Source organism: Rana temporaria, chromosome 4, assembly GCF_905171775.1.
Source record: "Rana temporaria chromosome 4, aRanTem1.1, whole genome shotgun sequence".
Classification (NCBI taxonomy): Eukaryota; Metazoa; Chordata; class Amphibia; order Anura; family Ranidae; genus Rana; species Rana temporaria.
The window spans coordinates 264,469,878-264,494,982 of record NC_053492.1 but is presented as its reverse complement, the minus strand read 5'-3'; the positions used below and the strand labels follow the sequence as shown (position 1 = coordinate 264,494,982).

At 44.1% G+C, this 25,105-nt stretch overlaps 1 protein-coding gene across 4 annotated transcripts in view; it reads right to left on the bottom strand.

Moving 5' to 3' along the window:
- The window catches only part of FIG4 (FIG4 phosphoinositide 5-phosphatase), a 432,686-nt gene that overhangs the window by 243,895 nt on the left and 163,686 nt on the right, over window positions 1–25,105 (bottom strand). For all 4 annotated transcript variants that reach the window (XM_040350224.1, XM_040350227.1, XM_040350225.1 and 1 more), the window contains 4 exons: window positions 22,247–22,375; window positions 18,084–18,184; window positions 14,205–14,367; window positions 11,658–11,755 (listed from right to left, as the gene is read on the bottom strand). In XM_040350224.1, coding sequence (XP_040206158.1) covers window positions 11,658–11,755; window positions 14,205–14,367; window positions 18,084–18,184; window positions 22,247–22,375 — 491 coding nt within the window. The remainder of the gene's footprint in view (window positions 1–11,657; window positions 11,756–14,204; window positions 14,368–18,083; window positions 18,185–22,246; window positions 22,376–25,105) is intronic.

Sequence of the window (25,105 nt, the reverse complement as noted above, 5' to 3'; positions counted from 1 at the left end):
TTGTCTAAATAAGACACAAGGGAACACCTTAGCAGTGCGGGTTGCCTTACGGAACCCAAAGGGGACCAGCGCTTCTGTTGATTCTACAGACCCCTCTATTTTTAGGGTATCTCGCACTGCAGTGATAAGGTCACTCACCAGAGCCTTCTCATGAGCTGACCTGGTCCAGAGTCATCCTCACTGTCTGGCCGCTCTAGGTCTGCACCGTCAGATACCTCAGAGTCAAGGTCCTGAGTGGTAGCTAGACCTGGCTCCGTATCTGAGTCCAGAAGATGGCGGGGGGAGGGGGCGCTTTCTAGCCCCCGTTCTTCCACACACTGATTCCACCTTGGCAATGAAGGCATCTAGGATTGCCGACATAGCATCCACCGATACATAGGGTGCAGGGGCATCAATTGCCAGCTCAGGTGTTTCAGGGGGGAAAAAATGTCCGTTTCTGACGCAATGCAGCCCACACGCTTGACACGGGGATTCCAAGCAAGGTGGACAACCCACCCTTTTAACTGCAGCAGAGATGAGGGGAACCCCCCTAGAAGACTCATCACCCTGGAACCAGCAGTGCCGTCTAGCTGAGGCGCTTCTTGTCCGCTGAATATAACTGTCAGTCTGCTGAATGGCTGTTATCAACAAGGCTGCTGTCCTTATCAGCTTTGCTAGTCAGCAGCGTGTGTCTGTTTGGCTCCTGATTTATAAGATGGCCACCACTCAGGCGCTAGACGTCAAGCATACTGAGGCCCCAAAAGCATGGCCACCAGTGCTGTAATACTTGCATGGGCTACAAAAAAATGGCCGCCGAGCGGGACGCTAGAGGCCCCAGTTTCATGGGGAAATGCTGCCGAAGGATAGCCGTTCTAAGCGCCCTTCTTGGGGCCCACAGGCCGCTGAGCAGCCGGGAGACGCCGTACAGCCGCCCCCCCCTGGGCGCTGTGTGAGCAACACCTTCAGCACTGGGCGGCTACAAGAAAATGGCCGCCGTAGTGCATATAGACCCCAGACGTATGGCCCCCTGGCTCTAAGTAGAGGCCAACAGTGTGGCTACAAGAAAATGGCCGTTTTGTGGTTTTATGCTGAAGCATCCTGGACAGTGCATCTTCTGCATGGTAACAGAGATGACTGTCGGCCAGGCTACTGCGACTCGGCCCTGTAGACCGGTCTTTATGCAAGCCCTGGAGCGCATAGCTCACCGGCCACTCGTAGAGCGACGGGCATGTCGTGGACGACCCAGCGCGCAGCTACGGTCGGCACACGCTCGATGGCCGAAACTGGGAAGAATACAAGGATCTAGGATCCAGCCTGTCGCTCAGTCGGCAGTTGATCGAAGATCGCAGGAAAAAAATAAAAATCCAGAATCTTGAACCAACAGCCTTCAAGCCATGGGCCTGAAGGGAGCCATGTCTTCTCCTGAAACTAGGCAGAAAAAAAACTGATCTGCGAGATGCAGAGAGGGGTTATACCTGGGCAGGGCTATAGGGTGTGTATGATAAATTAACCTTTTATATAAGTTTCTGCCTAGTCAACTCCTAAAGGAAGGCCAATACCCACTAAGTCAAGATTAAGGCTGTGTCCGTCCATGACCGAAAGAGAAAGAATGAATTACACCAACCACCCACATTTTCTACCAATCCTACAAAAGGTTTGAAAGTTTTGGTTGACCTTGATCTATTTGGCTGTTCTTAGAATTAAATCTGGTTAAAAGCGGTTAAACCAGCGGAAACATTGGCCTGTGTGGGGAATGAATGTTTACCTCCAACCCTAATCTAAAATGTTAAATTAACTTCCACAGTAGCATACATACTATATCTGTTGGCTGAAACATCTGCAAATAAGCGTTACTTGTCCTGAACCTACTAATTTAGTATAATGGTGGGATAATATCACAGCATCTATTCTTGGTGAGACATCTGTATGTAAATTATCACATTTAGATGAGTAAAATGACTAGTTTTTGTGGTGCCGTCACGTGTATAACCAAACCTTGCATTAAGAAGAAGCAACAAGATTTATTTCCCATTTTTAAAGTAGATGATGATTCAAAAACAGTGATGTTTTTTTGTTAGGTTTCTCATACTTGCCTTATGTTAGCAGGACAACAATCCTACAACATTAATACTGAGCAAGAAACAAAAAGGTAAATTGTCAAGCAGTAGAAAGTTCTGAATGATTTGTACTTCCACTGTGCATTTGTTTCCACTGAACATTACTGTGACAACAGAACATTCTAGAGAACATGATAGCCAGCCCCAACATGTTCCCAATATAAGCTCACTGTGTATACTTCAATTATTACGGGCATGAATCTTATGTAAGCAGTGAAAAATTACAAACATCTGAACTGTACATTACGTTTTGGACTCTCGAGTTTGGCTGAATTTGCCAACGGTCCCAGAGCAGTCCTCCAAATTACCTAGAAAAGCAACGATGCCATGCCAAAGTACAGATGGTCTTTGCCATGCATAAGCTCTTGATTTTAGTGTCTGAAATATTTGCCTAGAAGCTTTCATTACTGACTAAATTACACTCCATACAAAAACATGAATATCTGTCAGTTAAAAGAAACATTTTTATCTTAAAAAGATTTCCTTTAAAGGGGTAACTCCATTTTTGTTGTGCACAAACCCATAACCTCTTGATTATTGTACATCACATGGAATTTAAGCTTGTGTCACCCAGGCAGATTCTGACATCTCTCCTTGCTAGAAAATTACTTGGAACCCTATAAACATTTTTAAGCAGTGGTCCTATAAAATAAAATGGGCGTTGCAATTCTTCTTCGGTATTAAAGCACAGATTTTTCAAATCACAATTGTTGGGGGAAAATACACTTTAATGAGTTTTAGTGCACAAACAATTGAAAACCCATTTTTTTGGTAAAATAGAAAAGATGAGGTTATGCCAAGTAAATATAAGCCTACTACGGTACTCTCCATAGGCAAATATTTATAACCCTTTACAGGTTACCAGATTTGTGTGATACATGAGGTCTGGTGGTAGAATTATTGCACCTACTCTGATGTTCGCAGCAATACCTCACATGTGTGGTGTAAACACCTTTTACATATGTGTGCCGGACCTACATATGCATTCGCCTTTGCACGTGAGCAAAGGGCCCTTTATATATTTATTTTGTTTAAAAAAAATACGCTGTTTTTTTAATTACTTTTATTGCTACAAAAGGGATAGACGACATCCCTGATGATAGCATGGGCAGAGATAGCTTATCTTTACCGAGACATCCGGGGTCTATTAGACCAGTGTTTCCCAACTCCAGTCCTCAAGGCACACCAACAGGTCATGTTTTCAGGATTTCCCTCAGATGAAACGGCTGTGGTAATTACCAGGGCAGTGAAACTGATCAAATCACCTGTGCAAAATAATGGAAAGCCTGAAAATATGACCTGTTGGTGTGCCTTGAGGACTGGAGTTGGGAAACACTGTATTAGACCCCAAATCTCTCCTTTCCCCTTAAAAAGCATTTTTGGCCAGCAATGCTTTTTAATGCAAAACCAATCCTAGTGGCTAAATAGCTGCTCTTTCGCTTTTACATATGGCGGAAGGGGTTCCGGTGCCTTTCTGGGCTCTCCATTTATGGGATTGAAGTCGGCAGTTCTGCCAGCTTACTATAAAGAACCAGATAACCGAGGACCAGAAGTTTGATCTTAGTTTTGTACAGATGGTTTCACAATCCAGTAATGGCTCGTTTTCTGGGCAAAACCAGAAGTGACAAAATCCTTGACGCTTCCAGTTCCTTAGATCATAGATATGATCAGGAACTTCTGGTCCATGGATATCCTAATGGTAAGATGGCGGAACCACCAACTTCAGTCCCAAACTCCCCAGGGGAAAGGAAGAGCCTAGTAAAAGTCACCGGAAGGCAACAAGAAGGGGGGGGGGTCCCCTTCTACCATACGTAAAAGGGACCCATTAGCCACTAGGATTGGTTTAACATTTAAGAGCATTATCTGTCAAAAATGTTGCTGTAGCTGCATGCATTATCCTGGCATAACCACCAAAACTCCAGGCTATCATATGATATCCTTACGGGTGGGAAGTGGTTAAACTTTGTTGCAGATTCCCATCTGCTTCTGCTCTGAAGGAATAGCTTTTTGCTTGACCATATCCTTCTGATACAGATTTTAATGGGAGAGTCTGGTTATTAAAATCTCCTGGTGCACTTTAAGTGATCTGATAAGAAAAACTGCAGTGTCTGCATCCCTTTAGAAGCAGTGAAACCTTAAGGAGTATTTTGCCAAAGATTTGATTTTTGTTGCAGAGGATGCCCAAAAGTTAACTTGCATCTTAGTTTAGACTTCTGGGGGAAAAAAAAAAAATCAGTGAGCCAATCACACAAGCAGGAAATTACACTATAAGGGAAATACAATAAACAGAAAGCAGGTTGCCAAATTCCATGAAATTTTACAGAAAGTTACAGAGCTGCAGATTGAAATGGAAAGGAAGTTTGTAACATTTTAAAGCACTATTAAACCTGAAAGCAAATATATTGCAGCTTACCATATCTTAGATGAGATGGCTGCATTAGTTTCCTGTAACTGCTTATTAAGTATTAGCTGGAGATTGGATGGCACTCTACAGGAGGTGCATTACTAGATGGATCAGCAGGTGAAAAACAGAGGCAAAAAAAAAAAGACAAAACAGAAAACAAATGCAGCCACACAGCTAATGATTTAGAAGCTGCAATATTCTACATTATTGGGTTTAATACCGCTTTAAATATGGCTTTTACAGCAATTGCATATGCTATAGTTCCCCCCCCCCCCCCCTCGAAAGTGAAGTGACCCTTTAAAATAACTCTGTAAAAAGCAGCTGATTAGCTGAATGACTCATTGCTTCATCCGGGCACCATTCTTGGCATTCATGCAGATGGTTGCCTTGCTAAATCACTATAGTTGCTGGTATCTTTATATGAATGAAGCCAAGAAAATTGCAAGCTATTGTGTTTACTGATTTATGCACCCAGACAGAAAGGACATAGATTCACATCTTGACAGACATATGGGTGTTTTTCATGACACAGATCTACTGTGGGTAGTCAAAGTGTTTACCACGGAAATATTCAACAAGATAATTTTACTTTTCAGTATAGTTAATATAGAAAGGAGGAAAATTGAGGTAAGGACATAAAAAACAAGGTTCTTAAAGAGCATCTTCACTCTAGAACAGGGGTCTCCAAACTTTCCAAACAAAGGGCCAGTTTACAGTACTTTAGACATTACGAGCGCCGGACAGTGGTCAGTGAAAAGTTCCCGAAATCACTAGGAAAAAATAATGCCCCATTGTTTGTTTCAATGGGAGCAATTTGTGCCTCATCAATGGTGTGATTGGGCCCAATTGCTGGTGTCATTGAGAGGAATTGTGCCCCATCACTGATGCCATTGGGCACCATTATTGGTGTCATTGAGAGGAATTATGCCCCATTGTTGGTGTCCATTGTGAGGAATTGTGCTCCATCGTTGCAGTCATTGGGAGGAATTTTGCCCATCATTGGTATAATTGAGAGTAACTGTGTCCCATTGTTGGTGTCAGTGGGAGGAATAATGCCTCAATGTTAGTATCAGTTGATGAAATAGTGTCCCAAGGGCCAGATAAAAGTAAGCAATCTGCCACATCTGGCCCCTGGGCCGCAGTTTGGAGACCTCTGTTCTAGAGAGTAAAAAAATTAAAGCCAGCAGCTACAAATACTGTAGCTGCTGACGTTTAATAAAGACATTTACCTGTCCAGGGATCAAGGCTTATTATATTTTTTCACCGGTATGTTTACTGTGGGAAGACAACCGACTCCTTGCGGAGCCCTGCTGCGCCCTGTGAATGGTCCTGTGAATGGTCCTGCAGCCTACTGGGACATGTGACATGTTCCAGAAGGCTGCGGGCAATTTGAACAGAAGCGGGAGCGGGTACCTATTAAAATTATGTACCAGCTCCCTAAACAAAAAAAACGCAAGTGCCAAATGTGGTAAAGTGGGGGAGGACAAAGTTGAACTTCCCATTTAAGTTCATTATAAATTGTTACCATCGGCAACTCACTTTTGTTTTCCCACACTATCACAAAATACTCCTGTTCGAACATGTGTTGGAAAACACAAAATATATAGTCAAGTGAAATATCAGCGTTTTAACCCTTTTTCTCAAAAAGGCATGACGACACTGTAGCCACTTTGCTCACTGGGATAACTGGTTTCCCTATTTTACACAACACCAAGATATTAAAGCGTTTGCACACCGCTGAAATGAAAAATTACAAAGTATATACTACAGTGTGTACATGCCTCAATCCAAAGCACCTAGTACGAGTTACTTCCGACAGTCTACATTTCCCTCTCTACAGCACACAGCAGGTGACCAACAGCATCAGCCGTGCATGTTTTTTTGTGTAGATGTGAGACTGTGTAGAGGGGGTGTGTCCATTCCCTCCACTCAGGTCTCAGATTACACTCAGCTCTTCTATCAGCTATGCAGTGTGTGACATCAGATCCGTGCCCCTTGCAGCTGAGAAATGCTGTGTAAATTCTGTACTTTGAACAGCTCCCTGTAGGGAAGCGGATAAACAGATACTACTTATGTGTGAGGATTGGTATCATCTCTGTGTATTACCTAAGGAGAGGTCACTTTAAATTATATATGAAAGGTTTTACAACCACTTTAAATCTGGGATAAGGGCACAGAAAACAAGACTGCCAAGGAAATTAGTTAATTTTTTTATATCAAAGCTTTATCACATTGAGTCTTCGTGTAATGGTCTTACTCTCTAGATGCCCTTCAATTTTAATGTGATTGTTGAAATTTAAATCATTACTATTTCTGTAACTGGGAGAACAAAATACCAGAACTTGGTCACATGAATTTCACAGGTTATTTTACTAGAAGAGTGGTGGCAAACTTGGTAGATAGTGCAACACCCCCAATCCGTACATGTCTAGAGGGCATAAAAATAGCTTAACCACTTAAGACCCAGACCAAAATGCAGCTAAAGGACCTTGCCCCTTTTTGCGATTCGGCACTGCGTCGCTTTGACAATTGCACGGTCGCGCAACGTGGCTCCCAAACAAAATTGACGTCCTTTTTTTCCCCACATATAGAGCTTTCTTTTGGTGGTATTTGATCACCTCTGCGGCTTTTATTTTTTGCGTTATAAACAAAAATAGAGCGACAATTTTGAAAAAAAATCAATATTTTTTACTTTTTACTATAATAAATATCCCCCAAAAATCTATAAAAAAAAAAAATTCTCAGTTTAGGCCGATAAGTATTCTACCTATTTTTGGTAAAAAAAACAATCGCAATAAGCGCTTATCGGTTGGTTTGCGCAAAATTTATAGCGTTTACAAAATAGGGGATAGTTACATTGCATTTTTTTTTTACTACTAATGGCGGCGATCAGCGATTTTTTTTGTGACTGCAACATTATGGCGGACACTTCGGACAATTTTGACCCATTTTTGGGACAATTGTAATTTTCACAGCAAAAAATGCAGTTAAAATGCATTGTTTATTGTGAAAATGACAATTGCAGTTTGGGAGTTAACCACAGGGGGCTCTGATGGGGTTATGTGTGACCTCAATTGTGTTTACAACTGTAGGAGGGTGTGGCTGTAGGTGTGACATCGATTGTGTCCCCCTATAAAAGGGATCACACGATCGATGACGCCGCCACAGTGAAGAACGGGGAAGCCGTGTTTACACGCGGCTTTCCCTGTTCTTCAGCTCCGGGGACCGATCGCGGGACTCCAGCGGCGATCGGGTCCGCGAGTCCCGCGGTCACGGACGCGCGCCCACGACCCCAAGGCTGGGCTTAAAGGACAATGTACCTATACGTTGATGTGCCCAGCCTTGCCATTCTGTCGACGTATATCGGCGTGAAGGGGTCCTTAAGTGGTTAAAGGAAAAACCCAGCCTGAGCTTTTTAGGCTGGGCTTCTCCTGTGGGACACATGAGTGCATGTCTGCTCTTTGCTGATGTCACTGCAATCAGTCGAGGCAGCACCTCATCCCGACTTCCCAAGTCTGGATCCATCAGCTGCCTTGATTGATGGCAGTCTCAGCAAGCCGCCGAGATGGTCGCTGCCCACCCCTCCACAGCTCAGCACTCCAGTGAGCGTGGAGAATCCGAGAGGAAAGCTGCTGAATATCAGTAATGTTCGGTGGCTCGGTTCTCAGTGCAGAGATGGTGGGGGACAGCTGCAGCAACGGTCTGATGCTGCATCCACATAAGCATGTATAAAAAAAAAAAAAAAAAAGCTATACTTCTCCTTTAAGTATTATGAAATTTGTGTTGAATTCATGTGCTGTAAAAAGGCATGTTTTACTGTGTTACCACAATGCACAGCAACACGTGCAACACTATGGGGTTGATTTACTAAAACTGATGAGTGCAAAATCAGGTGCAGCTGTGCATGGTAGCCAATCAGCATCGAGTTTCAGCTTGTTCAATTAAGCTTTGAGGAAGCTGGTTGGTTTCTATGCCGAGCCGCACCAGATTTTGTACTCAGTTTTAGTAAATCAACCCCACTGTGTGTGTTGTGGTGCCATTTTAAATGGCACCCCAATGCACTGTTACAGTACTGGACAATGATGACCTTGTGCACATGGAAGTTTTAGATATACAGCCATCATTTTGATCGAGTTTTGTTGGCATTTGATTAGCACTGAGTTTTAGACTTCATTATATAGACAAAAAAAAAAAAAAAAAAAAAGGGACAGATTACATTTTATACACACACACACACACACCAAAAGTTTGGACACCTTCTCATTCAAAGAGTTTTCTTTATTTTCATGACTATGAAAATTGTAGATTCACACTGAAGGCATCAAAACTATGAACACATGTGGAATTATACATAACAAAAAAGTGTAAAACAACTGAACATATATTTCATATTCTAGGTTCTTCAAAGTAGCCACCTTTTGCTTTGATTACTGCTTGGCACACTCTTGGCATTCTCTTAATGAGCTTCAAGAGGTAGTCACCTGGCGCAGCACCCCATCACTCTCCTTCTTGGTCAAATAGCCCTTACACAGCCTGGAGGTGTGTTTGGGGTCATTTTCCTGTTGAAAAATAAATGATGGTCCAACTAAACGCAAACCGGATGGAATAGCATACCGCTGCAAGATGCTGTGGTAGCCATGCTGGTTCAGTATGCCTTCAATTTTGAATAAATCCCCAACAGTGTCACCAGCAAAGCACCATCACACCTCCTCCTCCATGCTTCACGGTGGGAACCAGGCATGTAGAGTCCATTTGTTCACCTTTTCTGCGTCGCACAAAGACACGGGGGTTGGAACCAAAGATCTCAAGTTTGGTCTCATCAGACCAAAGCACAGATTTCCACTGGTCTAATGTCCATTCCTTGTGTTCTTTATCCAAAACAAGTCTCTTCTGCTTGTTGCCTTTCTTTAGCCGTGGTTTCCTAGCAGATATTCTACCATGAAGGCCTGATTCACACAGTCTCCTCTTACCAGTTCTAGAGATGTGTCTGCTGCAAAAGGTGGCTACTTTGAAGAACCTAGAATATGAAATATATTTTCAGTTGTTTCACACTTTTTTGTTATGTATAATTCCACATGTGTTAATTCATAGTTTTGATGCCTTCAGTGTGAATCTACAATTTTCATAGTCCTGAAAATAAAGAACTCTTTTTCTACTTTGTGTTTAAAACAGATAAAAAAAAAAAAAAAAAAAAAACTTTATACATTTAGGGCAAAAAATAAACAAACTGCTACATGTGTTTTCTTAAGACCCGGTTCACACTGGGGTGACTCGTCAGGCGACACAGCCGCCTGACAAGTCGCGTCCCATTGTAGTCAATAGAACCATTCTAATAGGAGCGACGCAAGTCGCTCCGACTTAGGAAAAGGTTCTTGCACGACTTCGGGGGTGACTCGGGGCGATTTGCATTGACTTTTATACAGAAGTCATTTTGAAAGTCGCCTTAGAAGTCGCCTTTAGGTCGCCTGGCCGAGTCGCCCCCAAAGTCGTGCCGCCCCAGTGTGAACCGGCTCTAAAGGTTAGTGTCTACAAACTATTGTATATACACACACACTGAAATTTACACAGCTATACATGCTATACTGTAATGATTGTGATCAGTGACTTACAGTGAGACTGATAGGGTGGCGGCCAATCTGGCAATGACATTTGAGTTATTTACTAACCGACACTGATGTCGCTAGTGACACCAATACAGTGGCAATACTGTACACCGACACTGTACTAATGAAACTGGATGGGAAGGGGTTAACATCTAGAGGCAACCAAGGGGTTAACTGCGTGCCCAACCATATAAAATGTGTACAAATGTATCAACTGAAATCTTACGAGCTACCAAAAAGTATTAAATCTGAGACTAGATATTCAGCTGTTGGTATTCATCACATACCATACATCTGTGATAAACAATTTAAATACATGAAAATACCGCACTAAGCTAGTTGCTTAGCAATAACTATGCACCGGAAACTGACCGAAATGGTGTGAACTAGAGCCATTGGAATACATGGAAAACACTGCATGGATTTTTAGTGCAGAAAAAAATAAAGCTCACGGAACTGCATCTGGTGTGAACTGGCCCTAAGAGAAATGAGTAATGGATATAGTGTGATACTGTTTCTAAAAAAAATATTTATTCAAACAAAAGCCCCTATGCAGGGTACTTACATGGTACAGGTGCTTCAGTGCACCACTCTGACAAGCATAAAAATGTTGAGAGATTGTGTGCCCCTTGCACCAAACAGACCAGCTGCTGCCTCCTACACCATCCTGTCTCCTCGCTCACCTCACGAGTATCACACAGGGATATGACGTGTCTTTCTCAGGGGGATATCCCTGAGTATAATGACTTTGTTGAATAAATATTTTTTTATAAACTGTATCACACTATCCAGTCCTCATATACATGTGTCCTTGGACAGCATAGGATATCACAGGTCCATCTACACAGAACCCAGAGTTGGTTCGCTGGCATGTTTAGACCAAGTCTACCGTAATTGCAAGGTCACATCCCCCGAGGTTAGCATACTTATACAGGGGGAGCACAAGACTGGCGTCACTTGAACACATGTGGAGTATCACTACAGCTGTGGAGGAATTGTGGCTGAAATTTGGTTATCGATTTTCACCAGCACTATAGCACTTTTATCTTTACATCAAGATTTAAAGCATGTTATATGGACGTTAATGCAATTTATGGTTGTTTTATTGTATTATGTCTTAGCACTTTAGTTTGTATTAATTTGATCGATTTAGGTCTCAATTTTTTTGCCACTATATTTAGCACAGTCAATACTGTTTATTTGTATTTGTTATTGCTCATTGACACTAGCTTAGCGCGGCATTTTCATATATTTAATATGCAATGTGTGCTGCTTTTAATTTCTGACCTGGATGTTTTCTCTGCCTGCTTTTCAGGGAAAAGAAACACTCAGATTGCTGTTCCCTGTACACAGATTTCTGTGTGTTTGTAAACACAACTTTGTGTGCGATTGGCTCCTAGCTATAAATCTTTACATTACACGTTTTTTTTTTTTTAATAAAAAAAAACTATATGATTAACAAAAAAGAAAAAAAATACAGCACTTTACACAGCATCCATGACCAGGTTTAATAAAAGTTATTCACTACTCACTAGTCTAAATAAAAATTCTTACCTTGACAAGGTTCAGAATGATAATGGGCGATCCAAATCTCTGGAGCATTTGGTCAAAGTGGGAAGCTGCAGCGTGGGCATAGGGGTCCGCTTGGTCCACTGCCAGAACAGATAATACAATATTAGACAACAGAAAAATTATTATTGCTCATAAACTGAGACTGTCCAGGGGAGTCATTACTGTGTACAAGAACAATAAATTAATGCAAAAACTTCTTAGAGCATTTAACTTCTCAGCTAGAGGTTTACATGGATTCCTTAACTGAAAGTGGACTTGCCATGTGAATTGTACACATCTGTACAGAGCTAAGAACAGCAGAGTTAAAGTGCTTAGGAAAATCTATGGGAGCAGAAGTCATGAAAAGATTCTAATAAAAATAAGAATGCAAAATGACTTAAGAAAATTAATTTAAGTTAATAGAGCCAACCTACAGTTATAAAAAACTACAGAGATAGCAGCAGCCGTTATCCGACAACCTACGTCAGGGATCCTCAAACTACGGCCCTCCAGATGTTGTAGAACTGCACATCCCATGAGGCATTGCAACACACTGACATTCACAGACATGACTAGGCATGATGGGAATTGTAGTTCCTGAACAACTGGAGGGCCGTAGTTTGAAGACCACTGACCTACGTGGTCAATACATACCTTGTACAATAAGCCAACACCATACATACATGATGCTGCAGAATCCCTCAGGGTCACAGCATACACCTATTCCGTAACACTTGCATTGTAACAGCAATACAATCAATAGTTATTGTTCATAATCCAATATAAACTCTTTTTCTGTCTGCTGGCCCCCTCTTAACACAATTTTCTCAATTCTGTAAATCAGAAGTAGGCAAATCCAGCTGTGGTGAAACTACAAATCCCATCATGCCTCTGTCTCTAGGAGTCATGCCTGTGATTTTCCCAGGTCATGCAATGTCTCATGGGACTTGTAGTTTCCAAACAGCTGGAGGGCCAAGGTTGCCGACACCCGCCTTAAATGCTTTGCAGCTTCCCTCTGCTGCTTACTTTTGATTTCTAAGGACTACATATGCCATGGTACAATGTGCTTTACAAGCTGTGACTTCTGAACTGACTCCACCTCCTGAAACTCCTCTCAGCGCCTCTTTAGTTCAGAAGGCAGGCTCTGAATTCTTAGACACAGCATTGTCTACTCACAGGGCATAGTAAGAATGTGTCAAAGAACTTAAGTACCGTATTTATCGGCGCATACCGCGCACTTTTTTGCCCTGAAAATCAGGGCAAAATCGTGGGTGCGTGGTATACGCCGATACCCGCGCCGAGTTTTGAATACTGCGCCGACATATACCGAGCGCAGTACACTCGGGTATAGTCGGCCAGTCTCGGCTCCTTCCGCGCTCACGTCCTGGACGTACAGGACGTGAGCGTGAGTGTTGCCGAGCCTGCCCGACAATACACGTGTACTGCGCTCTGTATATGTCGGCGCAGTATTCAAACTCTGCGTGGGAAACGAGCGGGGAGGACGCCGCAGAAGGCAGCCGGACCCGATGAAGAGGACACCCGAAGCCCGCAGACGGACCCCGGACCCGACGAAGAGGACACCCGAAGCCGCAGAAGGACGCCGGACCCGACGAAGAGGACACCCGAAGCCGCAGACGGACCCGATGAGGCCGCCGATGGACGCCACGCAAGACACCAAAACTGTAAGTACAAAAAAAATTTTCCCCACAGGATTCGGGGCCACTTTAGGGGTGCGCGGTATACGCGGGAGCGCGTTATACCGCGATAAATACGGTATATGTGTAGGGATCTTCACAAAGTAAGGTTACAAACTTCAAGACAGTTCAGATTAAGAGTAGAAATAATTAAACAATATGGCAATAAATATATGAATTCAAAATTTTACCATAGATACACTTCAGGGTCATATGCAGCCTGTACCAGTTTTTCAACTTCTTGAACTTGGTGACTACGCAACCTCCCTCCCCATTCTCTAGTACAATGCTCTTTGTCTGAACTACTTAGCAGGTCTAGACACTGTCACGTGGGGGTGAGATGTGAGCGAGTAGGAATTTCCAAAAAACACTGATCTTTCTGCAGCAAAAAGTGCATGATGTTTTATACAGTCAGCTAGCGCGTGCTTATGTTAGATGTCTGGTGTCACTCATAGATTCGCTTTACAGTACAAGCCAAAAAAATCATAGTTCAACACAAAGAAAATATTTTTCTGCAGACATTCGAATGTTTCAAAGCGTTTTACTCTTAGCAATCATTCAGGACACAGTCACAACGATGAGCAGTTCTCTGGGAAAACATTTACGTAAATGCTGCTCCCATGTTGCCTGGCTGAATTAGGCAGAGCAACATTTTTCTTTTTAATGTTCCTTTGATGCTTTACCTTTGTCCATCTTGCCTGAACACAAGGGCATGATGGAATAACAGAAACATTGCCCTTATGCTTCAGTTACCTCACTACCTATAATCTAGTATACTAGTTAATTTATGTTTTATTTTTAAGAGTTTAACCAACACCACCCATCCTATTCCAATAAGTATATAAAGGCAACTTACATGTTATTGGTGGCTTTGGCATCATAGTGGAAATGTCCTGGGACCAATACAAGGGGACTGAGCCTCGAACTTGTACATAGGAGGAATAGCTTCCTGCAGTAAATGACATCACAGAAGCATCATGTACTATTTGCTCAGTCTCGACTTCATTGGCAACATCACCCTATAGGACAATAGAAACACCAGAGGTAAATACATTTTAGTAATATATAGCCATTTACAAGCTTCATTCTTTCAGCCCTGTAATTGCACTTCAAAATTACAATGTTGTTGTAGCCAAATGGAGATAATCTCCCAGCCATAATGGTTTCTACTGTACTGTCCTAATTTTGCAGTTCTCCTATGTCGTTCTGTCTATTGCTGGACAAAAAAGGGAGGTGAAGGTATTTCTTGAATAATTAGCTGCTTGAATTTTTAAAGAACAAACATGGTATAACTTGACTCCTCTATGCAGATGGTTTTGCACACAGCAGCCTAGATCCTCCTCTTCTTAAGTTCCCCTTTGCTGGTCCTAGTCCCTCCCTCAGTGCCCCTCAGCCAGCAGCTCGTTACAGGGCGCACCCAAGTCGGGTCAGAGCTCCGTATATACATTTAGACATGGAGCCCGACATAGCCCTGCCCCTTCTCTCCCCTGATTGGCTGACTGACTTTGACAGCCGCAGGAACCAATGGTGTCGCTGCTCCGTTTCAGCCAATTAGGAGGAAGAGTGTCTTTGATGGCTGAGGGGATCATGGACATTTCTGGAGAGAGAAGGGGCTCAGGTAGGTTATTAGGGTTGTGCTGGGGAGGATGCTACACGCAGGTTTAACTTAATGCATTAAAGGAGTTGTAAAGTAAAAATCTTTTTCACCTTAATGCAATCTATGCATCAACGTGGAAAAACTTCAGTGTTTAACCCCCCCCGCCCCCATTTTACTTACCTGACCCGTTGAAAGCCCTGCATTCGGTCCAGAGATCCTTTTCGCCGCTCAGCCTGGCCGCCGATTAGCAAGAGCAGATGGATTGACGTAGCGCCCCGAGGGGCGGGGCCGAGTGATAAAGTGAGCGGCTATGGCCGCTCGCAGTATCACGGGAGCCCCCCCGCAATTACTCACCACCATGCAAGCTCTCTCGCATGACTGTGGTCAGTAATTGCGGGAAGGACCAGAGACAGCCGCCGAGGGACCCCAGAAGACGTGGATCGGGGCCACTCTGCATAACGAACTGCACAGTGGAGGTAAGTATAACATGTTTTTATTTTAAATAAGATTTTTTTTTCCTTTACCAACACTTGAAGATAAAAAAATCTGCCTTTAAAAAACTTCAAGCTATCTAAAAAATTCCCTATATCTATATTGGGGATCAGTGCAACAAGATGTCTGGGCTTGAGTGCCCAGGTCTGCAGATCAGCCACAGCTATAAAAGCAAGGATTCCAGGCTTCCCGTTAGACCTTCAATTTAGTTTATGTCTTAGTTTATGCTAGTGGGGGTTTAAAAAAAATAAATAAAAAAAATAAATAAAAAAAAAATCGCACTGCTAGTGGCCGAATACCACCGCAATTCCAACGGTATAGCGGCGCTACACTATCAGCGCACCTCCCGCCCCAGTGTGAAAGGGGCATAAGAGCATGAACACTCAATCAACATACAAAGTTGGTAGGAACAGAGCCAGGAAATCTAAGAGACAGGTTCCACACTGGGGCCCTCAAAAGATATCAGAAGTCAGCCTACAAGTCTGTTGGGGAAAGAGTCTGTCTGTTGGGGAAAGAGTCTGTCTGTTGGGGAAAGAGTCTGTCTGTTGGGGAAAGAGTCTGTCTGTTGGGGAAAGAGTCTGTCTGTTGGGGAAAGAGTCTGTCTGTTGGGGAAAGAGTCTGTCTGTTGGGGAAAGAGTCTGTCTGTTGGGGAAAGAGTCTGTCTGTTGGGGAAAGAGTCTGTCTGTTGGGGAAAGAGTCTGTCTGTTGGGGAAAGAGTCTGTCTGTTGGGGAAAGAGTCTGTCTGTTGGGGAAAGAGTCTGTCTGTTGGGGAAAGAGTCTGTCTGTTGGGGAAAGAGTCTGTCTGTTGGGGAAAGAGTCTGTCTGTTGGGGAAAGAGTCTGTCTGTTGGGGAAAGAGTCTGTCTGTTGGGGAAAGAGTCTGTCTGTTGGGGAAAGAGTCTGTCTGTTGGGGAAAGAGTCTGTCTGTTGGGGAAAGAGTCTGTCTGTTGGGGAAAGAGTCTGTCTGTTGGGGAAAGAGTCTGTCTGTTGGGGAAAGAGTCTGTCTGTTGGGGAAAGAGTCTGTCTGTTGGGGAAAGAGTCTGTCTGTTGGGGAAAGAGTCTGTCTGTTGGGGAAAGAGTCTGTCTGTTGGGGAAAGAGTCTGTCTGTTGGGGAAAGAGTCTGTCTGTTGGGGAAAGAGTCTGTCTGTTGGGGAAAGAGTCTGTCTGTTGGGGAAAGAGTCTGTCTGTTGGGGAAAGAGTCTGTCTGTTGGGGAAAGAGTCTGTCTGTTGGGGAAAGAGTCTGTCTGTTGGGGAAAGAGTCTGTCTGTTGGGGAAAGAGTCTGTCTGTTGGGGAAAGAGTCTGTCTGTTGGGGAAAGAGTCTGTCTGTTGGGGAAAGAGTCTGTCTGTTGGGGAAAGAGTCTGTCTGTTGGGGAAAGAGTCTGTCTGTTGGGGAAAGAGTCTGTCTGTTGGGGAAAGAGTCTGTCTGTTGGGGAAAGAGTCTGTCTGTCTGTTGGGGAAAGAGTCTGTCTGTCTGTTGGGGAAAGAGTCTGTCTGTCTGTTGGGGAAAGAGTCTGTCTGTCTGTTGGGGAGAGAGTCTGTCTGTCTGTTGGGGAAAGAGTCTGTCTGTCTGTTGGGGAAAGAGTCTGTCTGTCTGTTGGGGAAAGAGTCTGTCTGTCTGTTGGGGAAAGAGTCTGTCTGTCTGTTGGGGAAAGAGTCTGTCTGTCTGTTGGGGAAAGAGTCTGTCTGTCTGTTGGGGAAAGAGTCTGTCTGTCTGTTGGGGAAAGAGTCTGTCTGTCTGTTGGGGAAAGAGTCTGTCTGTCTGTTGGGGAAAGAGTCTGTCTGTCTGTTGGGGAAAGAGTCTGTCTGTCTGTTGGGGAAAGAGTCTGTCTGTCTGTTGGGGAAAGAGTCTGTCTGTCTGTTGGGGAAAGAGTCTGTCTGTCTGTTGGGGAAAGAGTCTGTCTGTTGGGGAAAGAGTCTGTCTGTTGGGGAAAGAGTCTGTCTGTTGGGGAAAGAGTCTGTCTGTTGGGGAAAGAGTCTGTCTGTTAGGGAATTTTTGCTCCAAATTTTTTCAACACTGCAGTGGAAAACAAATGTCAATTTGACCCAATGAAGGAGAAAAAGGAACAAACTTTCTTATTACAGTTTTGTTCAAAGTTCTACCCATCTATGGATAGCTTAAAGCAGGAGGAGCTAGTTGCTCAAAATAAATTGATTTTTAAAAGTAAATGGAATTTTTTTTGCACATTCATACTAGCCTAGGTGGATGCAGCATGGGTCCAATGCTGCACCCATCCCCTTGCGCCTCTGCATTAAAAGCCGAGTGATCGAACATCGCCAATCTTCAGAGCTCCATGAACAGTAGACAGCTCTTCTCCCTCCTCGCTTATTGGAGCGCTGAGCTGTGGAGCGGGCGGAGGCTTTTAATGGCTCGCTAAGTGATCAGGATGATGCGGTGCCTGGACTGACATTGGTGACGTCAGTAGAAAGCGGACTTTAGTCCACTCTGCTGAAAACGGGTCACAAACAAAAACAGATTACACTCCTGTGATTCATAGAAGTCCAGCCAAACAAGCTTTGGCTATACTTCTCCTTTAAGCTAAAATGTGAATTTTAATGATAGGTTAGCTTTAAGAATAAAGATCCAGTTGGGATACTATAAAATGCTCCCTGTTGCTAAATATTTAGCACTCAAAACATTATGCTTTACCTCACAATTTGCTCCTCTCTTTAAAAAACGTGTGCCAGCAAATTTGCTTGATCTTCTTGCCATCAGAGTCACATAGACAGGTCGACCATAAATTAACAGCTCTTTGTACAGTTTAGGTAAATTTTTGATATAATGAACAAAACAAATTGAATAGAATCATGATATAAAACAATCACAGCATGTGACAATGCACAGATTTTGCCGACCAATCATCCATCAGTAAGGCCTTTTACACTTATGCAACTTAGGATCCGACTTGTGAGACCCAAAGTCGCAGGACAAGTGAAATGCCATGCCTCTCGCATTTGCAGTTGCCAAGGAACATCTGCCACCAGTCGTACCAAGGCAGCGTACCAGGAATGCCAAAGTCAATCTGGGGTAATTAGAATACTCTGCGAAGCGGACGAGGAAGAGTAGTTGCAGGAGGAAAGCATAACTTAGCCGATACTGTGCCCTCAGGACCACTAACGCGTAAAATGTGTCTGCCCAGGGATCTTTGGACCTGGCCCCAAACCTCAAAACCTTCCAATTGAGTCGAGAAGCCAGTAGATACACATCAGGTGATCCCCATATCCGTTGGAGTCGAAATACATCCGGGTGTAGAGACCATAGGCCAGCATCTGACAACTCGGGAGTCCGCCTGCCAGTTTTCTATGCCCAGACTGTAGGCGGGCGATAGAGGCAGCACATTCTGCTCTGCCCACCGCAGGAGGTGAGTGACAGCATGCTGCAGCCGTGCGACTTGTTCTTCCACGATGAGCGATATACAATGCCGTGACATTGTCCAACTGTATGTTCCCGCAGTCTGACCATGTGGAGGGGCACCGCCTGATCATCCTAAGGAGCACACTGATCGGCAGGCGGGATTCTTCCTGCGTCTGGCAACCCTGTGTCGACTGTACGACCAAACTCCCTCCTAACCGGTCGGGCTGGCGTCAGTCGTGATTACAATCCAGTGAAAAAGAAACGACTTCCCGGACAGAAGGGCCGGAGGCTTCAGCCAAAAGATCAGGGAATCCCTGACTAGCCGGCTCACCCGGATTTAATAATCCAAGGACAATGAAGATGTGTCCCATGTTGACAGGATCTCCATTTGCAAGACTCAAGTGTGGAATTAAAACACAGGGTACTGCCTCGAATGTGGCTACCATGAAACCCAGGACTCGCATGCAAAAGAGCAGTGACCACCGCCTGCATGACGCCCAACGCTTTACCGCAGCCTGAAGAGTCTGCAACTTGCGAAGGGAGACAAATTCTCGCCTCTGAGTCCAGAATCGAGCCTGGGTATTCTACGCATTGAGTCGGCACCAACACCGACTTCTGGAGGTTCCGTACCCAGCCAAACTCCCAAAGAGTGACTGGCGATCTCCACATCCTCCCCTAATTCTGAGGCGGAAGCTGCTCTCAGGTGGAGATCGACCAAATGGCCCATGATTGCGATCCCTTGCTGCCTCAGCAAGGCCAGGATCAGGGCGAGCACCTTGGAGAAACTCCTGGTGCCGTCACCAGGCTAAAAACGGGAGAGCTACCATTCTTAATGCTCATCCCAGACTGCAAACCGCAGAAACCCGATGCCTGACAAATATGAAGACTGCAACAAATGCGTCCTTGATGTCCAAGGATGGAAGAAAAAAAAATCCCCCGGATGGAGCGCTGCGACCACAGAGCAAATTGCTTCCATCCTGAACCTTTGTGCTGTCACAAAGCTGTTGAGGGTCATGAGATCCATGACCGGACCGACCCCACCCTTCTTTGGGACTACAGATTGCAGTAGAATTCCTGAAACCTTTCCTGCACAGGCATCACCCTGCACATCAGTAGGTCCTACAATGCCCCAAACAAGGCGGCCCGGCAATCCGGAAGGAGATGAAGGCGTGGGGGGAAAAAAAATTGGTTGACGAGAGAAACTCCATCTTGTACCCCGATGACACCACTTCAAAGACCCACTGGTTGGAAGTAGGGAGGGTCCACCGAGCTGCAAACTCTCAAGGGCGACCACCCCATAGGTCGGGTGGATGCAAGACCTCTTTGTCTGCAGATTTGCTCGCAGGAATGCTTGGCCTGCGAGAAATAAGGAAACTTTAGTCCCTCAGCGGGCACCTTGTCAGCCTGAAACGCTTACTCGCGGGCCCGGCGGACGGAAAAAAATGCTTGCGAGAAAAAAAAAAAAAAAAAAAAGGAGGGCCCCGGCCTACGCCGTGGTTCCTTATTTTTTTTAATTGTAGGAGCACCGTGTTCTCACCCAAACATTTTTAATAATGTCATCCAGCGAGGCTCCAAAAGCCTCTAACCCTGGAAGAGGAAATCCCCCATAGCTTTCTTGAACGTCTGGTCCGCAGACCAGCATTTCAGTCAAATCATATGTCACTCGGCTTCCTGTCTCTCTTGTGTGTGTAAATTGTGGGTAGTTCGTCATATGTTTTAACCGCAATGTCTCCTGGGAGCTTTTGTCATTGCTCCCAGGACGAGTTACCTCGTTATTTCCTAAAACGTAAGTGACGTAGCTGTAGCTCTCTCCCGTACTGAGCTATGCTTTGTACGGTATCATTTGAGCTTTGCTCACCATAACAATGGGGCGGTAACTTGATTACGACGCCGCCCGTTATGGCAAACCGGAAGCCGACATCCCTGCCCGACGGAACGAGCAGTGAATGCTGATGCAACACGGAAATGAGTGCTTGTGGGCTTCACATGCCCACAAGTACAATGAAAACAGCGGTACTGGGAGAATATAAGTGAATTCCATACGAAATCGGAAAGCGGAGGACTAAAAACAGCTAAAAAGTGAGTACTGTTTAAGTATGACATTAACGAATTATTGACTGCAAAAAAAAAAATAGACGTATGACCATGGGAGATCCGCTTTAAGACCAAGTGTTGCTACAAGAAAATGGCACCGGGTCATACCAAACGTTTTTCTGAGGTAAAGAGGGAAAAAAGGCTGTGAACACACTGGTCCTCAGTGTGGAGCCCCCCCCCCCATGGCACCAAACACCCCACATGGAGAGCAGACCCTGGACACCCCTGCAGCCCCAAGCCAGACACAGAGCCCCTCCCCCCGGTCAGTACACAGCAGGCCCAGCCACCACAGTGCATGGGAAGGAGGGAAAAAACAGGGAGAGAAGAAAGGAAGGGTGAGACCCCCTAGTCGACCTCCCCAGGAATGCCCAGCTGTTCCAACCTGCCAAAACCGGTGTAACACTACTTACCCGTCCTGCGAGGACTGCTGGACGCATTCCGGACAGACCCACCACTCGAGTGGTACGGGGGTAGCTGTTGGCCACAGCATACTGTGACACGGACAGTAGTAGTCCGGTCATGTGTGCCCAAGAGCATATAGCTCACCGGCCACCCACATGTCGTGGCTGACCCAGCGCATAGCTAAAGGTTTGCTCACGCTCGATGGCCGGACTGGAGAATCAAGGATCTAGGATATCCAGCCTGTCACCAAGCTGGCAGTTGATAGTAGATCCCAGGATCAAAAAAGTAGAAATAAGTAAATCTCCTAGACAGAAAAAAATAAATAAAAATTAGCTGCTGCATGCAGGGAGAGGGGTTGTACCCAGAGGGATCGCCAACTGGACGGTACTGTACAGTTTTGATGTTTTAACATATTAACATATTTCTGCCTAGTCCTCTCCTGACAAAAGGCAAATACCCTACTGTCAAGATTATGCTGCTGTGTCCGTCCATAAACAAAAGAGAGAAACAGTTTACTTCCTCTTTAAGGCTCCAGTTAACCCGAAGTTATGTCATAACATTGCCTCTGGGTTATTAGATCCTAGACCCGAGAAAAGTGGAAATTGCAGCTTTGCTCTCGTGTGACAGGAGAGTCTGCGTGAGCTGCAGAAGGTGGCGGGACATCCCCTCCCACTGCTTGTAACAGCAGCCGAGTGGTTATTACAAGAAAGCCAACCGTCTGCTCTAAAAAAACGGTACTGGGGGTAATGCCTTGAAACAGAACCCTGCATATTTGGGTTACGTCAGCGTCAAGGGGTTAAGCTCTGCAACTGCAAAGTGCAGTCCATTTGCCGTTAGTAAATCAACACCTATTTTTTTTCAACATTTTCTAAGGAAAAAAATCGTTAAGCACCATCACCACAGTCATTACATAAACATGAAACTCATCTTTTTCAGTTGATTGATCAGGTTGTAAAGGATACTTGACTGTCCACAAAAACCATGAATTATATAAAGCAGCCAGTCACGATGTACAATGTCTTTTACACACTTTAAAAGTTGTCCATTCCAAACATATTTCATGCAAGGTTCGCTGCATATGCCAAAAATACCTGAAAGAAAAAAAATAAAAATAAAACATACATTTTGTTGACTGCTGCATATTGTTTTTGCACATAGAAATACCATATTTCTCCATGTACAAGACGCTACTTTTTCCTAAAATGGTTAGACTAAAAATCGAGTGGCATCTTATACAACACAGCGAGTCAGCCTGGGAGAGAGCCATGCAGTTGCATAGCTGGCAATACCTTGTCAAACAGTCTTCCTCCAATCACGAGCCGTATGTTACCAACGTCAGCTGGAGGTGGAGATTGTGCACTGATGCAATCCCGTTGGAGGCGGAGAGGGTGCAGATGCAACAGGGACCAGAGCGTTCTGAACCCAAGATGTCAGAAAATAATAAAAAGTAAATGATTGTCTTACTCTGCAAAAATAAAACTGAATGTAGACAGCTATGCAAAAGACCATGGAAATAGAGCTACAGAGAGACAATTTGGACATCCTCCCACTAAGTATGATCAGACAGTGGAGAAAACAGGAAGACATCCTTAAGATGCCAAAAAAGAAGGCCTTAAGTATGATATAGCATTTGAGATTTAAAAGGGTCAAGCCCTTCCTATCCACCATACTCTGCAAGAATGAAGTCATGCGCTGCATTACAATACAATTTGCAGACTTAGAAAAGGTAGCAGAACAGGTAGCTCAGTTGGCAATAAAGCTCCTAAGCAACACTGTCATGCTGACAAAAACTAAGGCTGGCCATACATTATACAACTTTCTTGTACAATTTTCCTTTAGATTTACCAAAACCCTATAATGTGAGGTCAACCCTAAACACTTTCAATTTGTATGCAATCAAGTAGGCTCTTGTACTACATAGTTGAAGGTAAATATCGTAAGTATCGTAAATTGAATAGGAAAATTATATAATGTATTAGAAGCTTTAAGCGAACATGTAACTGCAAAAGATTTGATGCCAAAACCATTGAATACATCACGCTACACCTTTAAAATAGTGATTACATGTTATTTATTCACAACCAGGCCGATTTTTCGGCTTCACATTGGAACTGGATAATTTAGGATAAAGTGTGAGTGTATAAACACAACTGCATGCTTGATTACTAAGCAGTATTACTAAGGTAAATTACTCATTCTTACTATTTGAAGTTTTTAGCATAATAAAATAGTACAATAAATAAATAAGGAAAGGTCTGTATGGTTTTGAGAAAACGTGGGTAAGTTTTAGGTTTAATTGTGTAAAAATGTTTTCCTTTTATTTAAAATGGTAGTAAACATGCAATTACGGTTTCGCTTAAATGCATACTGTGATATAACAGTTAAATGTGTAACAGATTATATTTTATGATGATTAAATTGTAGCAATACACCTTTGCATTCACAGCAAACATTATGTCAGCTTCCCTTGAAGCAGAGATGAATAAAACAGTTGATGCAATTGACAGCATTGGCTTTGAATTACATAACAGTTGAGTGATGCTAGCTAATGAATGCCCAAGTAGAGATGGGAAAAAGGAACCACAGTCTAAATTTACCACCGACGTGAAAGCTGCTCCAAGAGAGCACAATAGCCATCCATTCATAGCATAGCCAGGGCGCAGGTGAAGGTGGTAGCACAGATAGCCTGCAGATACACAATCCAAAGAAATCCAGAATTTGCTTTAACACTTCACCTTTATGGATCTCCTTTATGCAAAAGACACAGGTGGTGCGGGGTACAGTAAAAGTTGACACGTTTCCTGCTGTGGCTAGCACTTACTCATAACCTTACCGCACTGTCTGATGTCTTTTGCATGAAAAGATCAATAAAGATGAAGTGTTGCAGCAAATTCCAGATGATTTCTTTTGATTGTAAAGGTCCAAATGTATTAATACAAAGTTAGCCTTGTTAATTGTATAGCTTAAAAAAAAAAAACACAATATAAATCGATTTTAACCAAAAGAAAAAAAATGAATAATCTGAAATCATGCACCCTCAAAACCCTAAACCACCAGCCGATTCAAAAGAAAGGCAAAAAACCTGATAATGCATGGTCCAATTTGCTCAAATAAGAAAAAAATCCTTCCTGTTATCTTTAGGCCCCTTTCACATTACAGCGGGAGCTGCAGTGGTGGTATATCGCCGCTAAAAAAAGTGTCACTATATCGCCAGTGATCTGACGATCTAGTTCAGGCAAACGAGCTGGTTCCTGCAACGACTGCGCCGGCGCAATCCTTGCCGACGGAAATCTCTGAACCTCAGCCAGCACCCAGGGCGACGTGAAATTTGAGGAAAGTGGCCAGTCGGCCTCACGGCTCTTTTTTTAACATTCTCCAATCCACTGGGATGTTAAAGAATGAGCCTGGATGCCGGCCCAGGTTCGGAGATTTCTGTCGGCAAGGATTGCGCCTGCGCAGTCCTTACAGGAACCAGCTCGATAGGGGAACCTTAACAAGTCACCGGGATTGCCGCGGGAATCAGCCGCTAACGGTGCGGTATTAACCCCCGCTAGTGGCCGATAAAGGGTTAACGCCCACAATGTGCCTCTATAGAGGCGCATTGCGGGCGGTATTGCCGCGGTTTCCCATTGTTTTCAATGGGAAGGAGCGGTGAAGGAGCGGTATATACATGCCGCTGACAGATTTTTTTTTCTCTCCCGCCAGCGCATCGCCTCAGGCTTTCACATTGAGTATGCAGTGAAGGAGTTTTTTGGGCGGTATAGCAGTGCTATTTTTACCGCTGTACCGCCTGAAAAACTGCTCAGTGTGAAAGGGGTCTT